This window comes from Monopterus albus, unplaced genomic scaffold, assembly GCF_001952655.1.
Source record: "Monopterus albus unplaced genomic scaffold, M_albus_1.0 scaffold159.1, whole genome shotgun sequence".
Classification (NCBI taxonomy): Eukaryota; Metazoa; Chordata; class Actinopteri; order Synbranchiformes; family Synbranchidae; genus Monopterus; species Monopterus albus.
Genome location: NW_018128039.1, coordinates 506,517 through 528,846, shown reverse-complemented (window position 1 = coordinate 528,846; position 22,330 = coordinate 506,517). Strand labels below are relative to the sequence as shown.

Sequence of the window (22,330 nt, the reverse complement as noted above, 5' to 3'; positions counted from 1 at the left end):
AAATTAGCAGTAATTAAAATTGCCTCTTCCAAGACTCACAGATAATTAATAGCCTGTATGTGCTTTTGGTCCCTCTGTGATTTTTTTCTTTTCTTTTCAAATGCAAATGTAATTAAACTTCATAAACAGATGACTGATTAAGTGCAAATATTTGCCCTCTTAAAGTGGGTGGAGCATGAAATGATTATAATTGAATCAAATACTGTTTTCCTTCTCGCTGTTTGCAGAGATTGAAGCCAAGGAGGCCTGTGATTGGCTGCGAGCGGCCGGCTTTCCTCAGTATGTGCAGTTATTCAAAGGTAAATAAGAGGCTGTTAATGTAATCCTGTGCCACACAGCTCAGAGAGTCAGCTCCAAGATGACGCAGACTAAATGATGTCTCAGACAGCGTCTTACTGTGCCATTTGTCTTTTTGTGTCAGACGGCAGGTTCCCCATTGATACTGAATGGGCGAAGCATGATCACCAATTTCTGGATAAGGACGCCCTCAATTCGTTCTGCAGGTAACTCACTGGTGCACCACGAAGCACAAAATACAAAATTAGGTAGTGTTCAGTTTTTGAGTTTGTTCGGCTCTGTGGACATTTTAATGCACAGTATATCACAATTACCAAATACTGTGAAATTTCCTACCTTTCTCTTCTGAATTTTATCTTTCAAGTTCCTGTACCTGCGAGAGAGCATATAGCAGACTACATTCAAAAGATATGGAGGACTGTTGTTAAATTGTGAACTAAATGATTTGTTAATATATCCGTTTATTTACTTTCTCTATGGAGAATTCTATCCATAATATAAATGTTCAGAAAATACCAATAAAACTCTGAATGAGCAGAATGTGACTTTCTGTTACTTAACCCCTACAATCACAGTGTGTTCAGTGGACGTAGAGTGAGGCATGACATAACCCACTGGTTGGAGCTGGTTTGAGGCTGCAGCATGTGGTCGGTGCCATCATTTCCACTTGGAGCCATCCAAATAAGGAGTTCAGGGTGCTGTCTTTGTTAAGCTGCCTCGGACTGACTGCTAGCTTATCTTAAAACAAATCACTGGACTGTGACATGTTACTCACTGTAGATTAATTTCAGCTTCTTGCTAAAAGTTAAGACACAAAGTTGTTTGATAAGAGTAATGTCGGCTTCATCTAGTCTATAAAAACACTAAAAATGCACCAGAGTCAGCTAATTATCAATCAATCAATCATAAACTTTATTGCCAGAGTTGCTCGTGGACTGTAATGCAAATGCACTTTACACTCTGACTTAATGCCAGGTAGCTTAATCAGGTAACATTAAACTTAACGAGTAGGGCAGCATCCTTTGAGGGTCTGTGAGTGGTGTCACTGAGCATGCATGGTCTTTTGCAGGAATAGCCACTTACTACAACCACAGTCTGTGGTCAATGAGATGCTCCAATGGAGCAGTTCTAGATTTAGTGCCTTGCATCACAGTTGTGGTAGTGATGGAGAGGAAAATGCTCCTTGTTCTTCATTTGTCCGGCCAGTCAGGGGATTAAACTGGCTGACATCTCTTCTCAAAAGCCACTGCTGTAGCATACACAGTATTAATATTATCACTCAGAAACAAAAAAATGATGTTTTCTAAAATTAAAAGTAGAACAACAAGAAGTTTGTTTGTTGTTCAGTACATATTTTAAAATGCAATTCTTCATTTGAACGTATCTGTTGAAATCCTTGGCAAATCACACAACAACCTGCTGATAAATGATGAGAATATGTTACAGTGCAGTTGTGGTGTATGTAAAGGATGTGCATTACAGGCCACTGTTATGATAAGTCAGTGCTAGTCTAACCACCAGTTCCTCTCTTTCTCCACTTACAGGAGATTAAACACCTTAAACAAATGCATGGAAATGAGATTGGAGCCACGGAGGTTGAAACACAGGGTGAGTGTTGACAGTGGCAATAGAGAAAATCTTACTTCAGACTTTTACCACCAGTGTGAAGAAAAACCTTAAACAACAGTGTTTGAACATGGAATACAATGATGGACTTGTATTGGATGTTTCTCTGTTTTATTTTCGAGCGCTGGCATGTTCTCACCAAAGCAGTGTAGACTTTTGTGAGCTCTTGTCTGTGGGTCTGAACCCTCCTGCTTCTTACAGAGAGATGATCGTGACGAGGAAGACTTCTGTGCCATCAGCCCCAGCTGGATCTACGACAGGCGGATGCGACGATGGCGACGTCTTGACTCTGCCATGGACATCTTTCACTTGTCTGACAGCCCCACTGGTTCCCAGGGTGTGTCTCTGTGTGATGTCAGTGACCGCCATGACGTCTGCTCTACCCACAGCTCTAGCAGCATGGACAGCGAAGGCCACGATGGCTATCACAAGAATAACAAAGAAGATAAAATTCTACCAGTTGCTACCAGCACAGCTGCTTCTGCAGCCACCACCGCCAGCACCACGGACGACTCAGAGACCAGCAGGAACTCCTCCCACTGCTGCTCCGCGAACAAGACCCCGTCCATGGACACCACGTTCAGTGGACCCCCTTCTCCTGGTGGAGGATCATCCATCACAAGTCTGGAAGCTGAGGGCTGCTTCTCAGACAAACCACCCGGGAAGACGTGCACCAGTCTACTGAGGAAGATGGACAAACTGAGGCTGAGGGGGACAACTGGACTGCTCCAGTCTGGTAATAGCGGCCGCAGTCGGGCCCGGCATGTTATAATCGGGCCAGTTCTGCTCCCAGAGGAGGAGGGGATGGAGAGACTGTACTGTCAATCAAGGTGAGGACTGTGGCCTTTCAAAAGCCCAGAAGGTCATGTCACAATGTTTACCATTATATTGAAGCGGTTTTCATTTTCCTTAAAGAATCTTTTCTCCAACTTAATCCAACTATTTTCTGTCTGATGTGCAGTTTTAAATAAAATATTTGTTCTGCACCTCTAACCATTAACCTTCCTGAACGTCTCCAGTCCAGAGGGTGGACCCAACAGTCGGGCATCTTCCTTCCCCTCCTCTCCTCACACCATCAGCAGCAGCAGCAGCAACAGCCACTCAGAGAGCAGCAGCGCCGTCAGCACACCCAGTCCTGTCACCCGGGTCAGGAGTAACTGCAGACGCCCCAACAGCGGCGTAGGGGTCGGTGGTGGAATGACCCAGGACAACCAGAACCACACAGGATCAGAGGTCAGTCCTTGAAAGGTCACTCCCACTGTTCTTTTTTTCATCTGTACCTGTTGTCAGTAAATGTTCAATTAATAGATTTTTAATCTTCATTTTGTCAGTTTTTGGTGTCATATGTTATAACTGATGGCCAGGGTTACATAAATAATACACTAAAATTAACCTTTAACCACATGCTACGGTCTGGTTTCCCCAGACTATTCAGATTTATCTGAAGACTATAAATGGTCAAGATCACTGGTGTGAATCGGGATAAGAACCAAACCAATCGGATGTTCGTTGTCCTACCAAATTTAACATGTCTGTTTGATACTGTAGTTTCTGGGAGGCATTAACTGTGGGCTGCAGTATACAAGTGTAAATCTAGACCAGGGGTGGGCAACCTTTACTATCAAAAGAGCCATTTTGCCCCCTCTTCCACTAAGGAAAAACTGCGGGAGCCGCAAAACATAACACAGCTTATAAACTTTTAAAAATGTTTAATCTTTTTTTTTTATTTTATCTGTTACAACAACAGAATACAACAAACTGAAGTGCAATGTGCATGTGTAGGCCTACTTTGAAATAAATTAAACACTGAACTATGTAGGCCTTTAGAGTCCTTCCTGTATTTATGTAAAATTAAAATAAAACATAGCCCACTTTAATATAAAAAACATATAGTTGCAGCTTAGCAGTTTTAAAAAAGTAAACATAAAATTAGGAACATTTTTTTGACAAGTCCATTTCAGTCTGCTCTCATCCTCTTCGGGTTTCTTTCTCGGCCAGCAGTCAACCAAAGCACCTGAACATACAATAAAAAAAACTACATCAGCTTTGGGTCTGAAATAAATGTTTTTTTCTGAAAAATAATATTCTATTAAATGCTAGTGTTCTCACCTGTTTAATGTGCCTTCTGCTTCTGAAGCTTGATGCTGATCTTCCCTGTCAGGGCTGGAAGATGTGACTTTGGTCTTCACACAGGACTGTAGGCTCTCATTTGTGAGGAGGGAGCCATATTTGGTCTTTATGAAGTTCATGCTCCAGAAAACTTGTTCACATAAGTATGTTGAGCCAAAGATGGAGAGGACTCCAAATGCATATTTTTCATGTTCATATACGTGTCGGGAATGGCACTCCATGTTTCAAAAACAAGTTTGTCGGGTTTGGGGAGGATTTCATTATCATTCCATTTGTGCTGTTTAGTGAGATTGGCCTTCTGATGGGCGACTTCTTTGAGATCCGCTGTCAGGCTTTTGAACTTGGATACCCATAAGTCTTTATCCGCTATGTTGGCCAGTTCAATTTCAAGATCGGGCTGACTTATCTCTGTGAATGTGGATATTTCAGCAGGGGTGGGTCAATGTCCAGCGGTGTGACAGGGAAGGACAGAGTGTTTTTTCCTTTCTGAACTCGCTGAATCTTTCTCCTAATGCAGCTTGCATTGCCACAATTGCAAGGTGTAAATAATCACAATTTATTTGATTATTTTCTTTGAACTCTCTCAGGGAGGGGAAGAGAGAGAGCGTACCTTTTTGTACATCTCTGGCAAACACTATTATCTTGCGCTCAAACGCCAGAACATCCTCCAGCAACTGCAGGGCCGTGCTTCCCCTTCCCTGGAGATTTTTATTCAGCGCACTTAAGTGACTTGCCATATCCACCATGAAATAAAACTTTTCCAGCCAATCGAGGTCTCCCAGTTCGGGATAGCTGAGGCCTTTGCTTTCCAAGAAGGTTTCACATGTTCCAGACAAGCAGCGAAGCGTTTCAGCAAATAAGGCAAGTTCTGGCAAAGCAGATGTTAAAAGTGTGATGACCCAGCTCATTGGGGGAAAGCGAGGCAACGTAAATAACCTGATGTATAGGTTTTAGTAAAAGCTATTTATTGCCATGAACTGGAAGGCTTTCAAAAGCTTTGAGCAGGTAGGCATAACAAGTGGAGATAAACATAAAAGGGAGGCAGGGCAAACTGAGGCAGCAGATGCTGCTCAAAACAATGAAACAATTGAGACAAAAAGAGGCCTCCTAATCTGGAGTTATTGCATCACTTACCAGCCTGCACTAGAAATATAATCACAAAATAAAATCTGCTGCTCTGAACCGAACTGAACAGAACAAGACCTAGAGTACCACCTCTTAAAGCCCGGTGTGTCTACCACTCTGTACCGTGTGTGAAGGCAGGTGTGAGAGACCCTCTAGGCCGAAAAGAAATTAGGTAGAGGAGTTTTAAAGCTATCAACACAAAACCAAGTCTGTCATGACTGAGCGGGTTCAAATGTTTTGTCCTACTTCTTTATAGTTAAAATGATGAAAAATAAAGAGTGACTTTTGGGGGAATTCACCTGCAAATTTTTCCAAACATTCTTCATCTCTCAGGTGAGGCGGCTGTTGTCAAATGAAGACGTTTTCTCTGCTCTGGACAGCGTTTTGGAGAGGATCAGCGACCTGCAGCAACTGGTCTCCACCTGGTCCCAACATCTGTCTGAAGACAACTGTCAAAGAGGTTCCTCCTCCTCCACTTCATCCTCCTCCTCCTCTTCTTCCCAAGACTCACCTGTCCACGGCTCCTCGGCCACCTCCCCATTCTCCTCCTCCCCACGACGCCTCCACCTGGAAGTGCAGCATTCACAGGAAACTGAGGTGGAGGAGGAGGACGCAGATAGCTGCGAGAAGGCACCGGTGAAGGAGCCGAACATGAGATCAACACAAAACAAAACCAGGTGAGAATGCTTAGAGCGTAACGTGTCATATCTCATAAGCAAATAACACTGGAAGTGATTCGTAAGTGCTGGTAAAACTAATTATGAAAAGGATAGCTGGCACAAAGACTAACTTACAAATGAGGTCTGAGATATACAAACTAAATACTGGATGCCTGAAGTAGCCTTGGAATTTGTGAGTGCAGGCAGGGCACTAATAATTACAATTATGAGGAGTAAATCTCCCAGGCATCAACCACAGAGTGAGGTTAGTGTGAGGTACTTAAGATAAAGTATTTGCCTCATGGTGGAGAGTTCTGATTGCCTTTTTGTTTAGCTGTTAGCTATTGCACATTTGTTCTCAGATATAGCCAAGGAGGCTGAAGAGCTGCGGGTTGCCGACCCCTGATCTAGACCATTAGATTTATCCACCAAGAACATCTGAACGGCATGTGTTTGAACCTGTTCACAGTGATTTAATGTGCACTGCTGGGTAATAACTTCTACCAGTAGTATCCACATAGATGGATATACTGAATTTTCCTTCTTGCTTTTATTTTTAATCCTGTTAGAATTATAAGAACGAGCTCAACAGCAGCAGCCATGAGAGTCTGGTCTTCCAGGTCCCTCACGGACACAAACCGGGGACCTTCCCCACCTCCCTTGCACATAAACACTCCATCCTGAACGCCATCAACTGGAGGACCGGGAGCTTCCACGGTTACCGGCGTCAGAACAGGTGCCCCCATGGCACATCTTCGCTGGCCACTAGTAACCAGGACACCTCATCTTCACCTTGTTGTGATGTTGCCGACGCTGGCCCCCACCCTCTGCTGGATCACCGGCTGAGTATTTACGACAACGTGCCTGGCAACCAGCAGCTGTCTGAAAGTGAAGGGGGCAGCGACACAGAGCCGATGGGTGACGAGTCAGAGGTGGGTCAAAGGACACATATCTATTTTGTACACTCACTAAAAAAAGTATTTATTTCATATTATGTTTTTTCTTTTCAGGTGAGAATAAGATTTCTAATATTATACCACTAACTGCTTTGTTAAATGATGCCTAAGGTTTGTGCTGTGCTTGCTAAAACAGATTTTAGTCATTATTCATAACATCAATTCATAACAAAAGCTGCTATGTAAGTGCCTTAATACGGTGCCCTGTAGTTTAGATGAACTGTAAAGTAACTTTTGACTTGGTACTCATTTCATTCACTTATAAGTCGGTAAGTTATATTGCAGAAGCATAGATTTAACAGAAACATCTTCTGAAGAGGTTATATGTCACAATCCTGCACCCTAAAATAAAAGCAACAGTACAAAGATAATTTATTTCTTTTTATTTCATTACTTTATTTGGCTTGGACCATGTTTCTGATATATAAAAACAAAAGAATTGTAAATAGGCAGGTTTATAAGGCAAGTTCTGGCAAAGCAGATGTTAAAAGTGTGATGACCCAGCTCATTGGGGGAAAGCGAGGCAACATAAATAACCTGATGTATAGGTTTTAGTAAAAGCTATTTATTGCCATGAACTGGAAGGCTTTCAAAAGCTTTGAGCAGGTAGGCATAACAAGTGGAGATAAACATAAAAGGGAGGCAGGGCAAACTGAGGCAGCAGATGCTGCTCAAAACAATGAAACAATTGAGACAAAAAGAGGCCTCCTAATCTGGAGTTATTGCATCACTTACCAGCCTGCACTAGAAATATAATCACAAAATAAAATCTGCTGCTCTGAACCGAACTGAACAGAACAAGACCTAGAGTACCACCTCTTAAAGCCCGGTGTGTCTACCACTCTGTACCGTGTGTGAAGGCAGGTGTGAGAGACCCTCTAGGCCGAAAAGAAATTAGGTAGAGGAGTTTTAAAGCTATCAACACAAAACCAAGTCTGTCATGACTGAGCGGGTTCAAATGTTTTGTCCTACTTCTTTATAGTTAAAATGATGAAAAATAAAGAGTGACTTTTGGGGGAATTCACCTGCAAATTTTTCCAAACATTCTTCATCTCTCAGGTGAGGCGGCTGTTGTCAAATGAAGACGTTTTCTCTGCTCTGGACAGCGTTTTGGAGAGGATCAGCGACCTGCAGCAACTGGTCTCCACCTGGTCCCAACATCTGTCTGAAGACAACTGTCAAAGAGGTTCCTCCTCCTCCACTTCATCCTCCTCCTCCTCTTCTTCCCAAGACTCACCTGTCCACGGCTCCTCGGCCACCTCCCCATTCTCCTCCTCCCCACGACGCCTCCACCTGGAAGTGCAGCATTCACAGGAAACTGAGGTGGAGGAGGAGGACGCAGATAGCTGCGAGAAGGCACCGGTGAAGGAGCCGAACATGAGATCAACACAAAACAAAACCAGGTGAGAATGCTTAGAGCGTAACGTGTCATATCTCATAAGCAAATAACACTGGAAGTGATTCGTAAGTGCTGGTAAAACTAATTATGAAAAGGATAGCTGGCACAAAGACTAACTTACAAATGAGGTCTGAGATATACAAACTAAATACTGGATGCCTGAAGTAGCCTTGGAATTTGTGAGTGCAGGCAGGGCACTAATAATTACAATTATGAGGAGTAAATCTCCCAGGCATCAACCACAGAGTGAGGTTAGTGTGAGGTACTTAAGATAAAGTATTTGCCTCATGGTGGAGAGTTCTGATTGCCTTTTTGTTTAGCTGTTAGCTATTGCACATTTGTTCCTCTTTTGTGAGATAAAGCTAACCGTACCATCAGTGTAGCAAGTTTCACTAACATGCATTAGCATAGTGAGGGAAATGTGGATACTACATATAGTGTGTTACCCTATTTTACCGGAGTGTCCAAATGCTCAGTTTGTAAATATGTCCTCTGTGTAGTGCCGTAAAAATTCCACAAAAAATCCGCATGTAGAAGAAAGTCTCTGTTTACAGTGACTGAACTTTAATATGGTTGAAGAAACCAACAGTTGCATTTCAGGACAGCAGTCACATGGTCTCTTACCAGTCAAATCATCTTTTATTTTGTTAAGTAACTGAAGCATGGTTTGACCTGAAGCCTGTAAAAGTCCCTCACATTCTCGTCTTGCGAGCGCTGTGATTCACAAACACCCTCTCCCTCCCCAAACCTACTTAATCCCCAGATGACTGGCAGCTGACAGCAGGGCTGCAAACTGTACACCTGCTTTCTCCTGACGTTACCTTTCAGCCACAGTTCAATCTGGCACAGCGGTGGTAAATCAGGCATTGAGAGAATTCGGAATAATTTACATTCTCCCTTCACTGTTTTTTGCCTCTAGGCCGAAAAGAAATTAGGTAGAGGAGTTTTAAAGCTATCAACACAAAACCAAGTCTGTCATGACTGAGCGGGTTCAAATGTTTTGTCCTACTTCTTTATAGTTAAAATGATGAAAAATAAAGAGTGACTTTTGGGGGAATTCACCTGCAAATTTTTCCAAACATTCTTCATCTCTCAGGTGAGGCGGCTGTTGTCAAATGAAGACGTTTTCTCTGCTCTGGACAGCGTTTTGGAGAGGATCAGCGACCTGCAGCAACTGGTCTCCACCTGGTCCCAACATCTGTCTGAAGACAACTGTCAAAGAGGTTCCTCCTCCTCCACTTCATCCTCCTCCTCCTCTTCTTCCCAAGACTCACCTGTCCACGGCTCCTCGGCCACCTCCCCATTCTCCTCCTCCCCACGACGCCTCCACCTGGAAGTGCAGCATTCACAGGAAACTGAGGTGGAGGAGGAGGACGCAGATAGCTGCGAGAAGGCACCGGTGAAGGAGCCGAACATGAGATCAACACAAAACAAAACCAGGTGAGAATGCTTAGAGCGTAACGTGTCATATCTCATAAGCAAATAACACTGGAAGTGATTCGTAAGTGCTGGTAAAACTAATTATGAAAAGGATAGCTGGCACAAAGACTAACTTACAAATGAGGTCTGAGATATACAAACTAAATACTGGATGCCTGAAGTAGCCTTGGAATTTGTGAGTGCAGGCAGGGCACTAATAATTACAATTATGAGGAGTAAATCTCCCAGGCATCAACCACAGAGTGAGGTTAGTGTGAGGTACTTAAGATAAAGTATTTGCCTCATGGTGGAGAGTTCTGATTGCCTTTTTGTTTAGCTGTTAGCTATTGCACATTTGTTCTCAGATATAGCCTCTTTTGTGAGATAAAGCTAACCGTACCATCAGTGTAGCAAGTTTCACTAACATGCATTAGCATAGTGAGGGAAATGTGGATACTACATATAGTGTGTTACCCTATTTTACCTGAGTGTCCAAATGCTCAGCTTGTAAATATGTCCTCTGTGTAGTGCCGTAAAAATTCCACAAAAAATCTGCATGTAGAAGAAAGTCTCTGTTTACAGTGACTGAACTTTAATATGGTTGAAGAAACCAACAGTTGCATTTCAGGACAGCAGTCACATGGTCTCTTACCAGTCAAATCATCTTTTATTTTGTTAAGTAACTGAAGCATGGTTTGACCTGAAGCCTGTAAAAGTCCCTCACATTCTCGTCTTGCGAGCGCTGTGATTCACAAACACCCTCTCCCTCCCCAAACCTACTTAATCCCCAGATGACTGGCAGCTGACAGCAGGGCTGCAAACTGTACACCTGCTTTCTCCTGACGTTACCTTTCAGCCACAGTTCAATCTGGCACAGCGGTGGTAAATCAGGCATTGAGAGAATTCGGAATAATTTACATTCTCCCTTCACTGTTTTTTGCGTCCCTGAACGGGAACGCCTTAAAATACATAATGTATGAGACCTGATTTACAAATTCCTGCGATGCTATTCTTTTTCTCCAGTGCAAAAAACCCCGCTGTGACCCCTTAGTTAGTATGAAAACACACATTATCACTGTTTATCTCCAGAACTGAGCTGCAAAAACTAAATATCCCCTTAAGTGTCTGAAATCTAAATGCACTGCTCATTATTGAATGTGTGTGCTGAGTATTCATTAGACAGTATGGAATAGTGCTGTAAGCACAGTTTAAGTGTTAACAAATGCATTTTACACTGATGAAAAGTGAGTCAAACCCGACAGGTATACACAAACATTAGCATGCTAACCATGTAGCTGTGACTGACAGTATAAACCTGAGGCTGATGAATCTGAATGTGATAGGTCCTAGAAATGGTCACAGGAGAAACGACTTTCATTGCTTGCATTTCTCTTCCTGATGTGTGTCATGTAAAACTTTATTTCTTTTATGCTTATGGCTTGATACACATCTATAGATCTTATTGGGATAACTAAAAAGATCAGAGCATGTAGTTACAGACGGTGTCTGTTCTGGTTGGTCTGCTCCAACAGATACAAAGTCTCTGCTGTCAGAATTATTGAGCCAACAACCATCATTTATATTTGGTAACATCTTCTGTAATAAGATCAGATACAGACACTTTTTCCTCAAGAATGCACACGACTCTGGGAGATAATAGCTTCCCATTTGTCTCCTTTGTTTATCCTGTGATAGAACTGCATGTCTGTGTTCGTACTCACCTGTACTGACTGTGTTCAGCAGAGTGAGCCGGCAGCTGCGCTGGTCCAGCGAGCAGAGCCTACCCTCCCTGCCCACTAGTCCACGAGCTGAGAACCAGTCTGTTTCCCAGTTCCTCCTGCTGCAGAAACTCTCCCTGCTCAAACTCACCGCTCTAATGGACAAGTACTCCCCATCGAGCAAGCAGGGATGGAACTGGTAAGAAGTGGGAAAGGACAGAGGCTTTGGGAATATTTGGGACAATTTCACGCTTCAATATAAACATAAGGGTGCAGCAGAGGTCAAGGACAAACTCAGCGGAGTCGATGGAAGATGAGAAACTGGGTAAAAACAACAGTATTCTTAGATCTGTTGCTCCTGCACATCTGTGTGGAGAAAATTTTTCAAGGTATCAACTGTGGAAAGGAGGGCAGGTGGGTGGGTGGAGGGTAAATATTTTAGGCAGCCTATTTAGAAAATTCATTCATTATTCATGGCTCAGGTGCAGCCTAGCCTCGGTGTAAAAAAACCAGCTGCTTCGAGAGGAGTAAACTGTTTTTCAGAGGAACCCCAGGGGGAACTGCAGGTGCCTTACCTCAGGCCTGTGTTTCTGGGAAATCAGAGCGAAGTTTAGTTATGTCATCTTTGGTGCATGCTGAGGAGCTATGGGTAGTTTAAGGCTACATCCTCTTTTATCAGATGGTCACACCATGTCTCTGTCCTCCTCTTCACATCATCTGTCTGTCTCCATCCAGTATTTTTGTTTCTCTCTCTCGCTCATGCAGCTAACATTTCATACATCATGATGTGCAGAAGGTGGTTCAGGTCGGTGGTAAAAACACAGAACAACACCTGGCGGAGATTGTTTTGAATTCACGTCCCCATTTCACATATTTTGCAGGCTGCAGCTGTGAAAACTGTTGTTTGTAGGCACACTCACGCAGCAGGTGTGGAGCAGAACATTTAAATTCGTTCCCCTCAGGTTCAGTTCATGTGAGAGTAAACTTCAACGAGTAGCAGCAGTAAGATAGCCACAGTGCAGTTTGTTAGGGCTTATAGTGTCTTTAACTAAGACTGGGACCAAAACACATCTCAAAGCTAGTTTTTTAACAAGTTAAAGATTTAGTTTTTATTGTGGTTATTGTAAAAATAGCTAAGAAACACAAATTGCCTCTTTTTAAATGTATATCCATTTTTTATCTTTTGTATTGAGCCCTCTACTTGTTTTTGCAGCAGTGCCACCGCAGACATATAGTTTTTTAAACCCATGAGTCAAAACAAACTTCTTTTTTCTCAAGAGTCTCAATAATGTTTCAACACAGACACAAAAGACTTTTATTCTTTTTCTCTGGAAATAACTCACTGTTTGCTTTTCCTCTGTCTCTGACTGTTTGACTAATTATTTTTCTCTGTCACCTGCAGGACTGTTCCCAAACCCCCGAGGAAGACCAAGGTGAGTGAGGTTAGAGGTCGGCAGGTGTTCGGGGTTCCTCTGCTTCTCAACGTCCAGCAGACCGGGGAGCCGCTTCCTCCCAGCATCCTCAGAGCCCTGGTCTACCTGAGGACTGAATGTCTGGACCAGGTAATGACACCAAAGGTCACAGGTGGCTCTTTTGAGTCTGACAACAGTAAAACCACTTAGACCTTGTAAAATCATTTAGAGGCAGTGGTATCCGATGGCTTCTTGTTTTTGGAAAAATCTGAGTCATTTATTAAAACAAATGTTATTGCAGTGTGTTTGTAAAAGAAAAAGTTTAGGCCAGTCAAAAACTACAGCAGTTCTTGCACTTATTGTTAGTTTTATTTTATTTGTACTGTGCCGTCTCTTAGGTGGGTCTTTTCCGGAAGTCAGGGGTGAAGTCTCGTATCCAGTACCTCCGTGAGCTGGTGGAGTCCAATCCTGATGGCGTTTCCTACGATGGTCAGTCTGCCTTCGACATAGCCGACATGGTGAAGCAGTACTTCAGAGACCTGCCCGAACCCATCTTCACCAGCAAACTCTGCGAGTCCTTCCTTCACATTTATCAATGTGAGCAGTTACTGTTAACAGCATTAAATAGAGTTAAAGAGTGTTCAGATGAGCAGTGGTTTAACTTTATTCTCTTGTCCTGAGTAAGTAAAATATTAACTGATGTGCTTTCTGTCTGCAGATTTTCCCAAGGATCAGCAGCTGGTTGCTGTTCAGGCAGCCATCTTGCTGCTTCCTGACGAGAACAGGGAGGCGCTGCGAACCCTGCTCTTCTTCCTGCGGGATGTGGTGGCTTGTGTGGATGAGAACCAGATGACTCCAACCAACATCGCCGTCTGCCTGGCGCCGTCACTTTTCCACCTCAGCACCCTGAAAAAAGACGCCGGTGTAGCCAGGTGAGCCGAGCCCACAACAGAGCACGTGTGTCTGAATGTGTGTTCGCTTTTAGTGGTGCTACAGAAATACACTGCTTCGTCCTGCTTTTGTTCCTTCTGGATCTGATCTAGATGTCACACACTTTTTTCTGTAATGAAAAGCTCTCGGCTCAGTTTACACACAGAGAGCACATGACCAATCTCTGTCTGGCCTCATCTTCACTCCCTGATATGAGAGAAATTCTCTGTCTAATGTTGAGCTGAGAGCCCTGCTGGGCAGGAAGTTAGAAATTAGGAGGAAAAGAAAGTTGAAATAGAGAACGGTAAAATGAGGAGACAGAGCGAGACTACTGAGAACGATAAAGGTTATGCAGCTGGTGATTTGAATGAATTATTAAGAGACACTGCGTCTGCCCAGTGTGTCCTGACCATTTACCTCAGAGCTCAGACTTTGTGCTGCATAAGTGTGTTCACTGCGTTGATGCATGAATGTGTTCCTTAGTGTTAAGGATGTAAAAATGTACACATAACCACATTGTTAGTGCATGTTTGCTGACTCTGTCATACTTATGTAAAGGATTTATTAAATTAAAGGTGCACCAACCCAGATTCTCGTAGCCCCAGTGATAATGGGACAGGACGTGGTGTCTCTCAGCTACCCCCCCCCCCTTCATGACCCTCTGCTGCCTACAGCCCTTCTGCTGTTATTCCAGCTTCTCCACCCTGTGTTGTTAAAGTGCGGTCTTTTCTCCTCTGTTTTTCTTTTGTCACCCAAACATGCGTCTCCTCCTTTTCTCTTATTCTTGTAATAACTCTACTTTCACTCACTCCTCTTCCTTATGTACTTTCCTTCCTTCCTATTTCCACCTTGGCTCTTTTCCTCCCTTCATGCTGACAGGACAGTGGATGGATATGATTTTGCTGTGACAGAACCGCCCTCCTCTTTTTCTGATTCGTCTCAGACTATAACACCTTAAAATATAAACGTCATCATCAAATGGAATCAAGGGGAACAACTTCCTGTAAATCTTTCAGCTTCCAGTAAACGTCAGTAGTGCAAAATTAATCTTTTCAAACAACCTGAAAGTGTCACTTGCAGTAACTGTGCTGCGGTGCTCCTGACTTCCACGTGCGCTACCTGCGCTGTGAACATGTCATATGTTGAACAACTTCTTCCTATTCCCTGTCCCAAAACTGTCAAAAAGCACAGTGGAAACGAAAGCACGGAGCAATGCAGCAGCTGAACCAGTCAGTTTGTCCTTCCTTCCTTTTTCATTTGCACATAAGTGTTGATGCTTTTCCTTTACCAGACACTGAGTTCAGCTCTAAGTCCCATGTGTTTCTTGTGCTGTCGTTGCTGTAGGTCGAGCCACAGGAAGTACAGCCTGGACCGCCCAGATCAGCGAGACCTGAGTGAAACCCTGGCTGCCACCCAGGGCCTGGCCAGTATGATCACTGAGGCCCAAAAACTCTTCCAGGTATAAACACCTGCTCCACAGGCAGCAACTACACACAGACTGTATTTATTTTCATCATAGGGAACATTTTTGGAGCTCAGGCATGTTTAGAGATAAAATAAATCACATAATCCTTCCTGTAGCTTCCAGAGTTTTGGCTGGATCAGTGTCTAAGTGCTGCCGGCCCCAGCGTGGACTCGGAGGAGGCGGGAGGCCCGGTGTCACCCAATCAAAGTGGAGGTGAGGAGGAGGAGCAGCGGGAGAAAAGGAACAAGCTGCAGCAGAGCACCCAGCTCCTCCTGAAGGAGGCTAGGGAGAAGAGCAGAGAGTGGGAGGGCCATCCGGCTCCAGAGCACGTGGAGCTGGCCTTTACGAAGGTGAGTGGAGGGAGGCGACGTTTCACTTCCATCCCACACACTGATGCCACCGCTGGGCTGCGAGTACAGAGCCAGTGGAAAAGAAACAGAGTGATGATCATTCTAGGAGCAGATGACATCTAGACAGACAGATGCCAGACAATAAAATAAAATAAAAAGGTTCTCTGGAAACAGTTTACCTGAGGTGGCACAGACGTACACAAACTCAGTACTCAAGTCCTACTCCACTATGAGTAGAAGCACCACTTCAAAGTCTTTACTCAAGTTCAAGTTGAAGTACATAGATGCTGTAAAATGTACTTGAAGTGCAGATATAGTACTCCAGAAAGCAAACATTGTATTTTAATGTGAAAGTAAATCAGGGGCTGAGATCTGTGTGACTGTGTAGTGACTCGGTGTGGAGCAAAAACAGCTCAGCTGCTAAAGGTGGAGCCAGTTTTAACCACTTCATGCTCTGCTGCTCTACCAGCTGGCAAATCCATAATAATCCATTTACTGTCTGGGTATAAAACTGTCGGATAAATGGAGTGAGTAAAAAGGACAAGACTTCCCTCTAAATTGTAGTGGAGTAAAAGTAACCTGAAATGGAAATACCACAGTAAAGTACAAGTACCTCACAGTTGTACTTAAGTACAGTACTTGAGTACTTACAGTAGTTACTTGCCACCTCGGCATTTTGATTTGTCCCTGTGGGGACTGATTGACAGTAACATTCAAAAGTTTCATTTTTATACATGTAAACTAAATCATTTTACATCATGAAGGTTTGTATTAATAAATACCTATAATTTGATATGTAGAATTAAACTGGGACACAAATAGAAACTAGGCAAGAAGCAAAGACCCTGTGACTGAAGTTGTTTTCTAGATCACGGGTAAACAACAAAGCAGGAAATGCTAAAAAAGTATCTTAAATATAAATGCGTGAAAATGATAAAGAATAAATAAATAATGAGCACTGAACTTACAAAGCCAAAGTGACCACTCAACATTAAAAAGCTAAAGAAAAAAAAGAGCGAATGCAGAAAATCCAATTAAAGGATGTGTCTCCTGTTTTCCAAAGTATCTTTATGAGCATTTTATGCCTTTATTTAAATGGTGTCAGTGGAGAGACAGCAGGAAATTAGAGGTGAGTGAGATGCAACAGAGGTTCACAGCTCAAGTCGAATCTGAATCTTATTTGCATAGCCACACATTTAGAGGCAGTTGTAGTCGCTCCTCGTCTCCATGCTGACCTGCGTTACATGAACTAATACAAGGCTTCAGCAACTCGACTGAGTAGCTGAATCCACCTGTGATGGTCTGCTCAGCATGGCGTGCTAGTTTCCTTCGTTTTGAGATAGTGAGGAAACACCAGCGTTGCCAGATCGGGCTGATAACAGTTGCTTTGGGCAACTTATTAGTGCAGTTTTCACCAGTGAAGATTAGTTTTAATAAATCAGTTGCCCATCTACTGGAGACTGACAGCAGCTCTGTGGACACACACGACTGGTGACCATCAAAGCTAAACATCATTTCAGTTTAAAACTAGACTCTTCCAGTTATCATTCTGTCATAGCTCTGTGACAGAAGACATGTAAACGTGTAACATCAGTTCATGTGTTTTAGACCCTTATCACCGCGTCCTGGTGGCTCCTACTAACTCTCTTTCTCCACTCGTGCCCAGATGGACGACGGCTGTCCGCTGTGGATGTGGCGCGGCTCCGTGGAGGTGGAGGCCCCCAGAAGGAGCTGCTGCACCGGCTGCTGAGGGAGCACGACCTGTGGGGGGGAAGCCTCCACCAGCCCGCTGTCATCCAGACTTTATCCGAGGACACTGAAGTCTATCGCTACCTCCTCCTGAGCCGGGGCCACAGCCTGGGCTCCCGGCCCCCCCAGGAGCACCTGCTGCTCAGGTAAAAGAAAGATGTTTTAACAGATTCTTTAGTATCAGAGTAAACAGCGCACAGCAAACCTGAACTCTTCTTGGCTAATTTAGCGGACCTAGCGTTATAGACCCCCACCGGGCCTCAGAGTTGCTGCCTACAGTGTAACTCACTGTGGCCTACACATGCACTGAGCAGGAGCTGGACAGCTTCAGGACTGGCTTGTTAAGGTTTCATCAGTTTTAACGTGATTCTCTCAGGAGAACAGCACATAACTGAAATAAAGTGATAACAGTTCATTCGCGGCCGCGCTGACTCGTTTTATGGCAACAATATACTCTTTCTTGTAAAAGTATGATCTGTTCACTGGAATCAGCTTTTATGGTTCGATGCGATTTTTTTTACAAAATACAATGCCAAAAAAAAAGAGTTTTGTGTAAAATGGATATTTAAGCTCATACTCATTGTGCACGGAGCCCAGTACTCTGTAGACTCTAGGACACTGGATCCAGATGGTTAAATCAGACAGCTGGTAATGCCTCCGTCTTCCTCAATAGCCACGGTAACAGGCAGTTACAACATCCGGGTCTCTGGAGCTCGTGGTTAAGACGAAGCATCAAACATTAATAATCATCACTCCTGTGAACAGATGTCAACTTTGACAACAGGAAGTCGGCTGTAGGCTATGTAATGTTGCCATGGATACAGGGTGTTTTTAGCTACAGGCCTGTTTACATTGTGGAACACTGAGTAAACTGAATCAGCTCTTAGCAGTTCATTTTGCTGCCTACCTCACTGCTGGATGTGCAGTCAGAATTAGGTCAATAGTTTGCTGAGGAAACCTTAAAAAGCCAGTGTTTCTCAAACTGGTTCTGAAGCTGTCCAGCTCCTGCTCAGTTCATGTACAGGCCACAGTGAGTTACACTGTAGGTAGCAACTCTGAGGACCGTCTATATTTGTTTACATCTTGGAACACTCGGTACGCCCAATTAGTTATTAACAGTTCACTTATACTGTTGCTAAACTACTCTGATACTAAAGAATCTGGTAAAACCTGATGATTTTCAGCAGTGTAGGAATCAAACTTGTGGCTCGATGTGATTTTAATCAACGAAGTCTGACTGGTTACACAGAGAATGCTTTTGCCCTTTGCCTGAGGCTTACTGACAGTAAAACAAAATCAGACTTGTCCTTTAAGAGCATTTTCTTGGCCTAGTGCTCTAAGACGCATCTCAATAAACAGTGCACATTTTTATTTTCTTGCCATCTTTATTTCAAACCCCATACAGGCGGTGAGCAGATCAGTATTAACAGTAAACTGCAAGCACTTGTTGATTCTCCGTCCTGTGATCTCATCTTCACCCTCCTCTTCAGGACCTGGCAGGCAGACCCGTCCAGCGGCCCCCTCTACTTGTCCTCTGTATCCACAGAGCACAACCCGCTGCCGGTGGTGGGGCCCCCCCCTGCCTCTACCTGCTGGAGCAAACAGGAGCCAGGAAGACCCGGCTGACACACATCTGTCGAACAGACACCAGGTGAAGATGCATTTAAAGCTGTCACTTTACCTTGTGGGTACAGCATCCTGTCACACAGCAGCTTTTAGGCATTTTTCAGACCACCTTCCCCCAAAAAAAAATCCACGGAGTTTCTTGCCCCCCCCCCCCCAAATGTGGGCGTGGTCTAAATGCACTTTAACGATAACTGAAAGTTTGCTGTGAAGTTTAAGTAGTTTCTCTGTTCAGATGACCTGCTCTCGCTGAACATTCCCATCTGTGTTTGCTCTTCCAGGGATCGGTCGCCGGAGTGGCACAGCAAAGTGAGCGGACACCTCCTGGCCTCTGGTCTCTTGGCCATCAGGGACTCCTTCAGAGCAAACTACAAAGAGACCAAGATATGAGATAATGGAGGAGTGGAAGGATGAGTCATCACTTCCCTCCTGCAGGAAAAAGGAGACTGTAATTACAGCATCATTTTCACAGAACTTTCTGAAAGTTTTCAAAGTGAAACTCGCAGCTCAGAGCACAGCGAGCAGAGAAGGTGACCTGCTACACAGTTGGCTTCTCTTTGACTGGATTTATGTGCGCTTGCTTTTTTTGTCAGTAACCCTGCAGCCTGCCGGCAGCACCCCGGCGCTCCCTGCTGCGCCTGTTAGGCTTAAAAGCTGAGGCCTGATGTGACTGAACTGGGGAAAAGGTCGAGATGGAAGGGAAGCACATGCCATCATGAGGGAACCACCAAAAATCTGGCTGCATTGTCCCCCGACCAGGAACAAGCATGTAACAAACAAAATGTCTCCCTGGGACTGGGTTTCATCGGGCCTTGCTCCGTCGATAATTATCTGTCAGGTGTTCATGGTCACTGTAAACGGAAAGAGGGTAAATACAGCAGCACTGAGCACCTGGCTGATAATTATCGACGGAACAAACGAGATGAACATCTGAGCTGAGGTGAAACCAGAGAAAACTGTCTCCCTTCAAATGTATTCACGCTCTAACAACCACCGCCACTGACCGTCAGCTGACTTTTGTCTCATCCGAGTGAGTGCTCTTTGCCCTTCAATCGGTTTGGTAACAAGACACTCACACACACAGCTGTTCAGAGACGAGCGACCTCTACCTCTCCACAGCACATCGCTGCAGCCGTGTGGCTTTGAAGCATGACAAAGCTGTGAGTTGACAGAGCAAACCGGGCCGACACTGAAGTTCAGACAACTCCCTGAATTTTGAATATGTGTATTTCCTCTGTGGCGTCCACGTGTCCCTGTGCTTGTAAACTTTTTTTTCATTGCTGTGAAGCAGGGCAGTGTAAACATTCATGTCAAACACAGCTCAGATTATTTATCAATGTGCATCTAAATACAAATTTCTTATATCCAGATTTATTTAATTTTGAGACAGCCTTGTTTGTGCGAGTGTGACAACTCCATGTATCGGTGCCAAACACCTAATTAAAATGGTTTTCTCTCTCAGCCTGGTTCCCCTGGTTTTCCCTGACTCGTCAAAGTGCCAAACAGATTAGTGACTATAGTTCCAGAGGGAGGTGGGGGAAACAGCAGGCGGTGTGAAGATGAGGCGTCACACTGCAGATTAATAAGCACAACTCATCTCTTTCTGCTTTTCTATGCTCACAACACCCACTTGTCTCATTTACATATCTTATTGATTCATCGCTGAGATCACTTGGTGAAATCGCTGATAAAACACAGAGGGAGACAAAATGTGAGGGTTTTAAGGAAGAAGAATAATTTATGTAAATTACAAGTGGCTGCAGGCGGCCCTTGTCTCTCTACGCATCTGCTCTTCACAAATGGTGCTGAGGTTCCACTGAACTTGGGATGAACTCAAGGTCAAAGGTTAAAGGCAGACAAAGTAAAGAAAACGGATAAGACTCAAAGAAAGAAGGTCAAGTTAATTTTACTCTCTATATAGCGCCAGATCACAACAGAGGTCATTTAAGGTTACCTTTCCCATAAAACAGGTCTATACCTTGACTGCTCGACTCTGAAATGAAAGGGTGAATACAGAAACTGTACGGCCCCACCACTGTAAGAAGTTAAACACAAATGTTATGAAGCTCAAAATGTACAAATGCAATTATGTGTTCATTATTGAGGTCATAGTTAAAGATGGTGTTGTACTGGACTGCATTATATTCAGAGGTGTTCCTAATATTCTGACCCCCATGTCAATGGGCAGGACAAAATATACAGACACTTCTGAACAATGAACATATAATTGAATTTGTACATTTTGAGCTTCATAAACACAAATGTTAAGGCAGAGTATTGCACTGACGTGCGTACAGGTGGTCATAATGTTATGCCTGATCAGTGTGTAGTTAAGTGAAATTATCAATAACAACAGTACCTGGATGTAAAGTCAGGTTTCTTTGCAGCATCAAGGAAGAACTCCAGAGCCATGGATGCCTTGCTTCTGGCCATTTAGAGGATCAGAACCTGTGACAGCCAATTCCACCACACAAGTTTATCCACAGTGAATTAAAAAAATTATTCCATTTACCAGCTGTATTATCAATTGGCTGTGTTTCACTTGACAGAAGTGGTCAGTCACTATGTTAGGACAATGTTTACCATAAACATTACAGATAGAACACAAAGGTTTTACTAAAGCAATACAGGCTCTGACCGTTTGGTTTAAGGCACAACAAGGCTTCATTCACATACAGTAAGTGAAACTGTTACACTACAGTTCATTCTGACCCTATGTACAAACTCAGAGTGAAAGCACTTAAGACGCTAATATGCACAACTGTCTTAAAACACCATACATCAAACTAGGAAGTTTGTCAGTGGAAAAGATGGGTCAGATTGGAACAAAGAATGAAATGTTCTATACAATTACATTGTGTTCCATGTTAGTTTTGAGAAGTTTCATTACAGGCTGACCTGAACCCATCAGTGCTAGTATAGTACTCTCACCTGATCAACTTGCTGTTGATGTCCATATCTCGGAGTGAGAGGGGCCCGGAACGCTGTCGGTCCTTCTCGACACGCACGAGACTATTTAAGCTCTGCTAGTCCCACATTCTTGTCCTGGGTTCTGTGGCCTATTGAAAGATACATGGGGGGGAGTTAGTCCTATAATGTCTGTCCTAGTTATAACAATTACTCTGATCACAGAAACCTGTACAAACCAGCACATTTTACACAGATAAGATTCATTAAAGGACTATTGCATTCTTTATTCAGGTTTCTCACTATATGATGCACTTTGAGGCTAAACAGGAGTTTGAATGACAACTGTTTTCTCTAATCAATTCATAATTCTTGCACATCTGAGCCTCTCCTCCCCTACTCACCTGATCTTTCCTTAATGTTCCCAGCCTATACTTACTAGTCACATTAATGTAGTAACAGCATCAAACTGTTGGAAAAAGCACTGGACATAAGTGCATTTGAGGCATCTGTACTTAGTTTCTGCTGCTTCACATCTTACCATACCTTTTTACTCCACTAGATT

At 43.6% G+C, this 22,330-nt stretch overlaps 1 protein-coding gene and 1 long non-coding RNA gene across 5 annotated transcripts in view; one reads left to right on the top strand and one right to left on the bottom strand.

The window, feature by feature from the left end:
* Positions 1–17,329, top strand: part of LOC109968718 (rho GTPase-activating protein 7) — a 26,082-nt gene extending 8,753 nt beyond the window's left edge. The window contains exons 3-18 of the mRNA XM_020615197.1: positions 228–299; positions 422–503; positions 1,842–1,905; positions 2,125–2,753; positions 2,943–3,156; positions 6,407–6,769; positions 7,853–8,196; positions 8,693–8,696; positions 9,289–9,632; positions 11,352–11,528; positions 12,732–12,891; positions 13,140–13,338; positions 13,460–13,673; positions 15,016–15,130; positions 15,253–15,486; positions 17,153–17,329. Coding sequence (XP_020470853.1) covers positions 228–299; positions 422–503; positions 1,842–1,905; positions 2,125–2,753; positions 2,943–3,156; positions 6,407–6,769; positions 7,853–8,196; positions 8,693–8,696; positions 9,289–9,632; positions 11,352–11,528; positions 12,732–12,891; positions 13,140–13,338; positions 13,460–13,673; positions 15,016–15,130; positions 15,253–15,486; positions 17,153–17,236 — 3,299 coding nt within the window. The 3' untranslated portion in view covers positions 17,237–17,329. The remainder of the gene's footprint in view (positions 1–227; positions 300–421; positions 504–1,841; positions 1,906–2,124; positions 2,754–2,942; positions 3,157–6,406; positions 6,770–7,852; positions 8,197–8,692; positions 8,697–9,288; positions 9,633–11,351; positions 11,529–12,731; positions 12,892–13,139; positions 13,339–13,459; positions 13,674–15,015; positions 15,131–15,252; positions 15,487–17,152) is intronic.
* Positions 17,330–18,806: 1,477 nt separating this feature from the next.
* Positions 18,807–22,330, bottom strand: part of LOC109968708 (uncharacterized) — a 7,430-nt gene continuing 3,906 nt past the window's right edge. For all 4 annotated transcript variants that reach the window (XR_002276154.1, XR_002276155.1, XR_002276156.1 and 1 more), the window contains 4 exons: positions 21,790–21,917; positions 21,218–21,306; positions 19,099–19,226; positions 18,807–18,868 (listed from right to left, as the gene is read on the bottom strand). This is a non-coding gene — a long non-coding RNA (uncharacterized LOC109968708). The remainder of the gene's footprint in view (positions 18,869–19,098; positions 19,227–21,217; positions 21,307–21,789; positions 21,918–22,330) is intronic.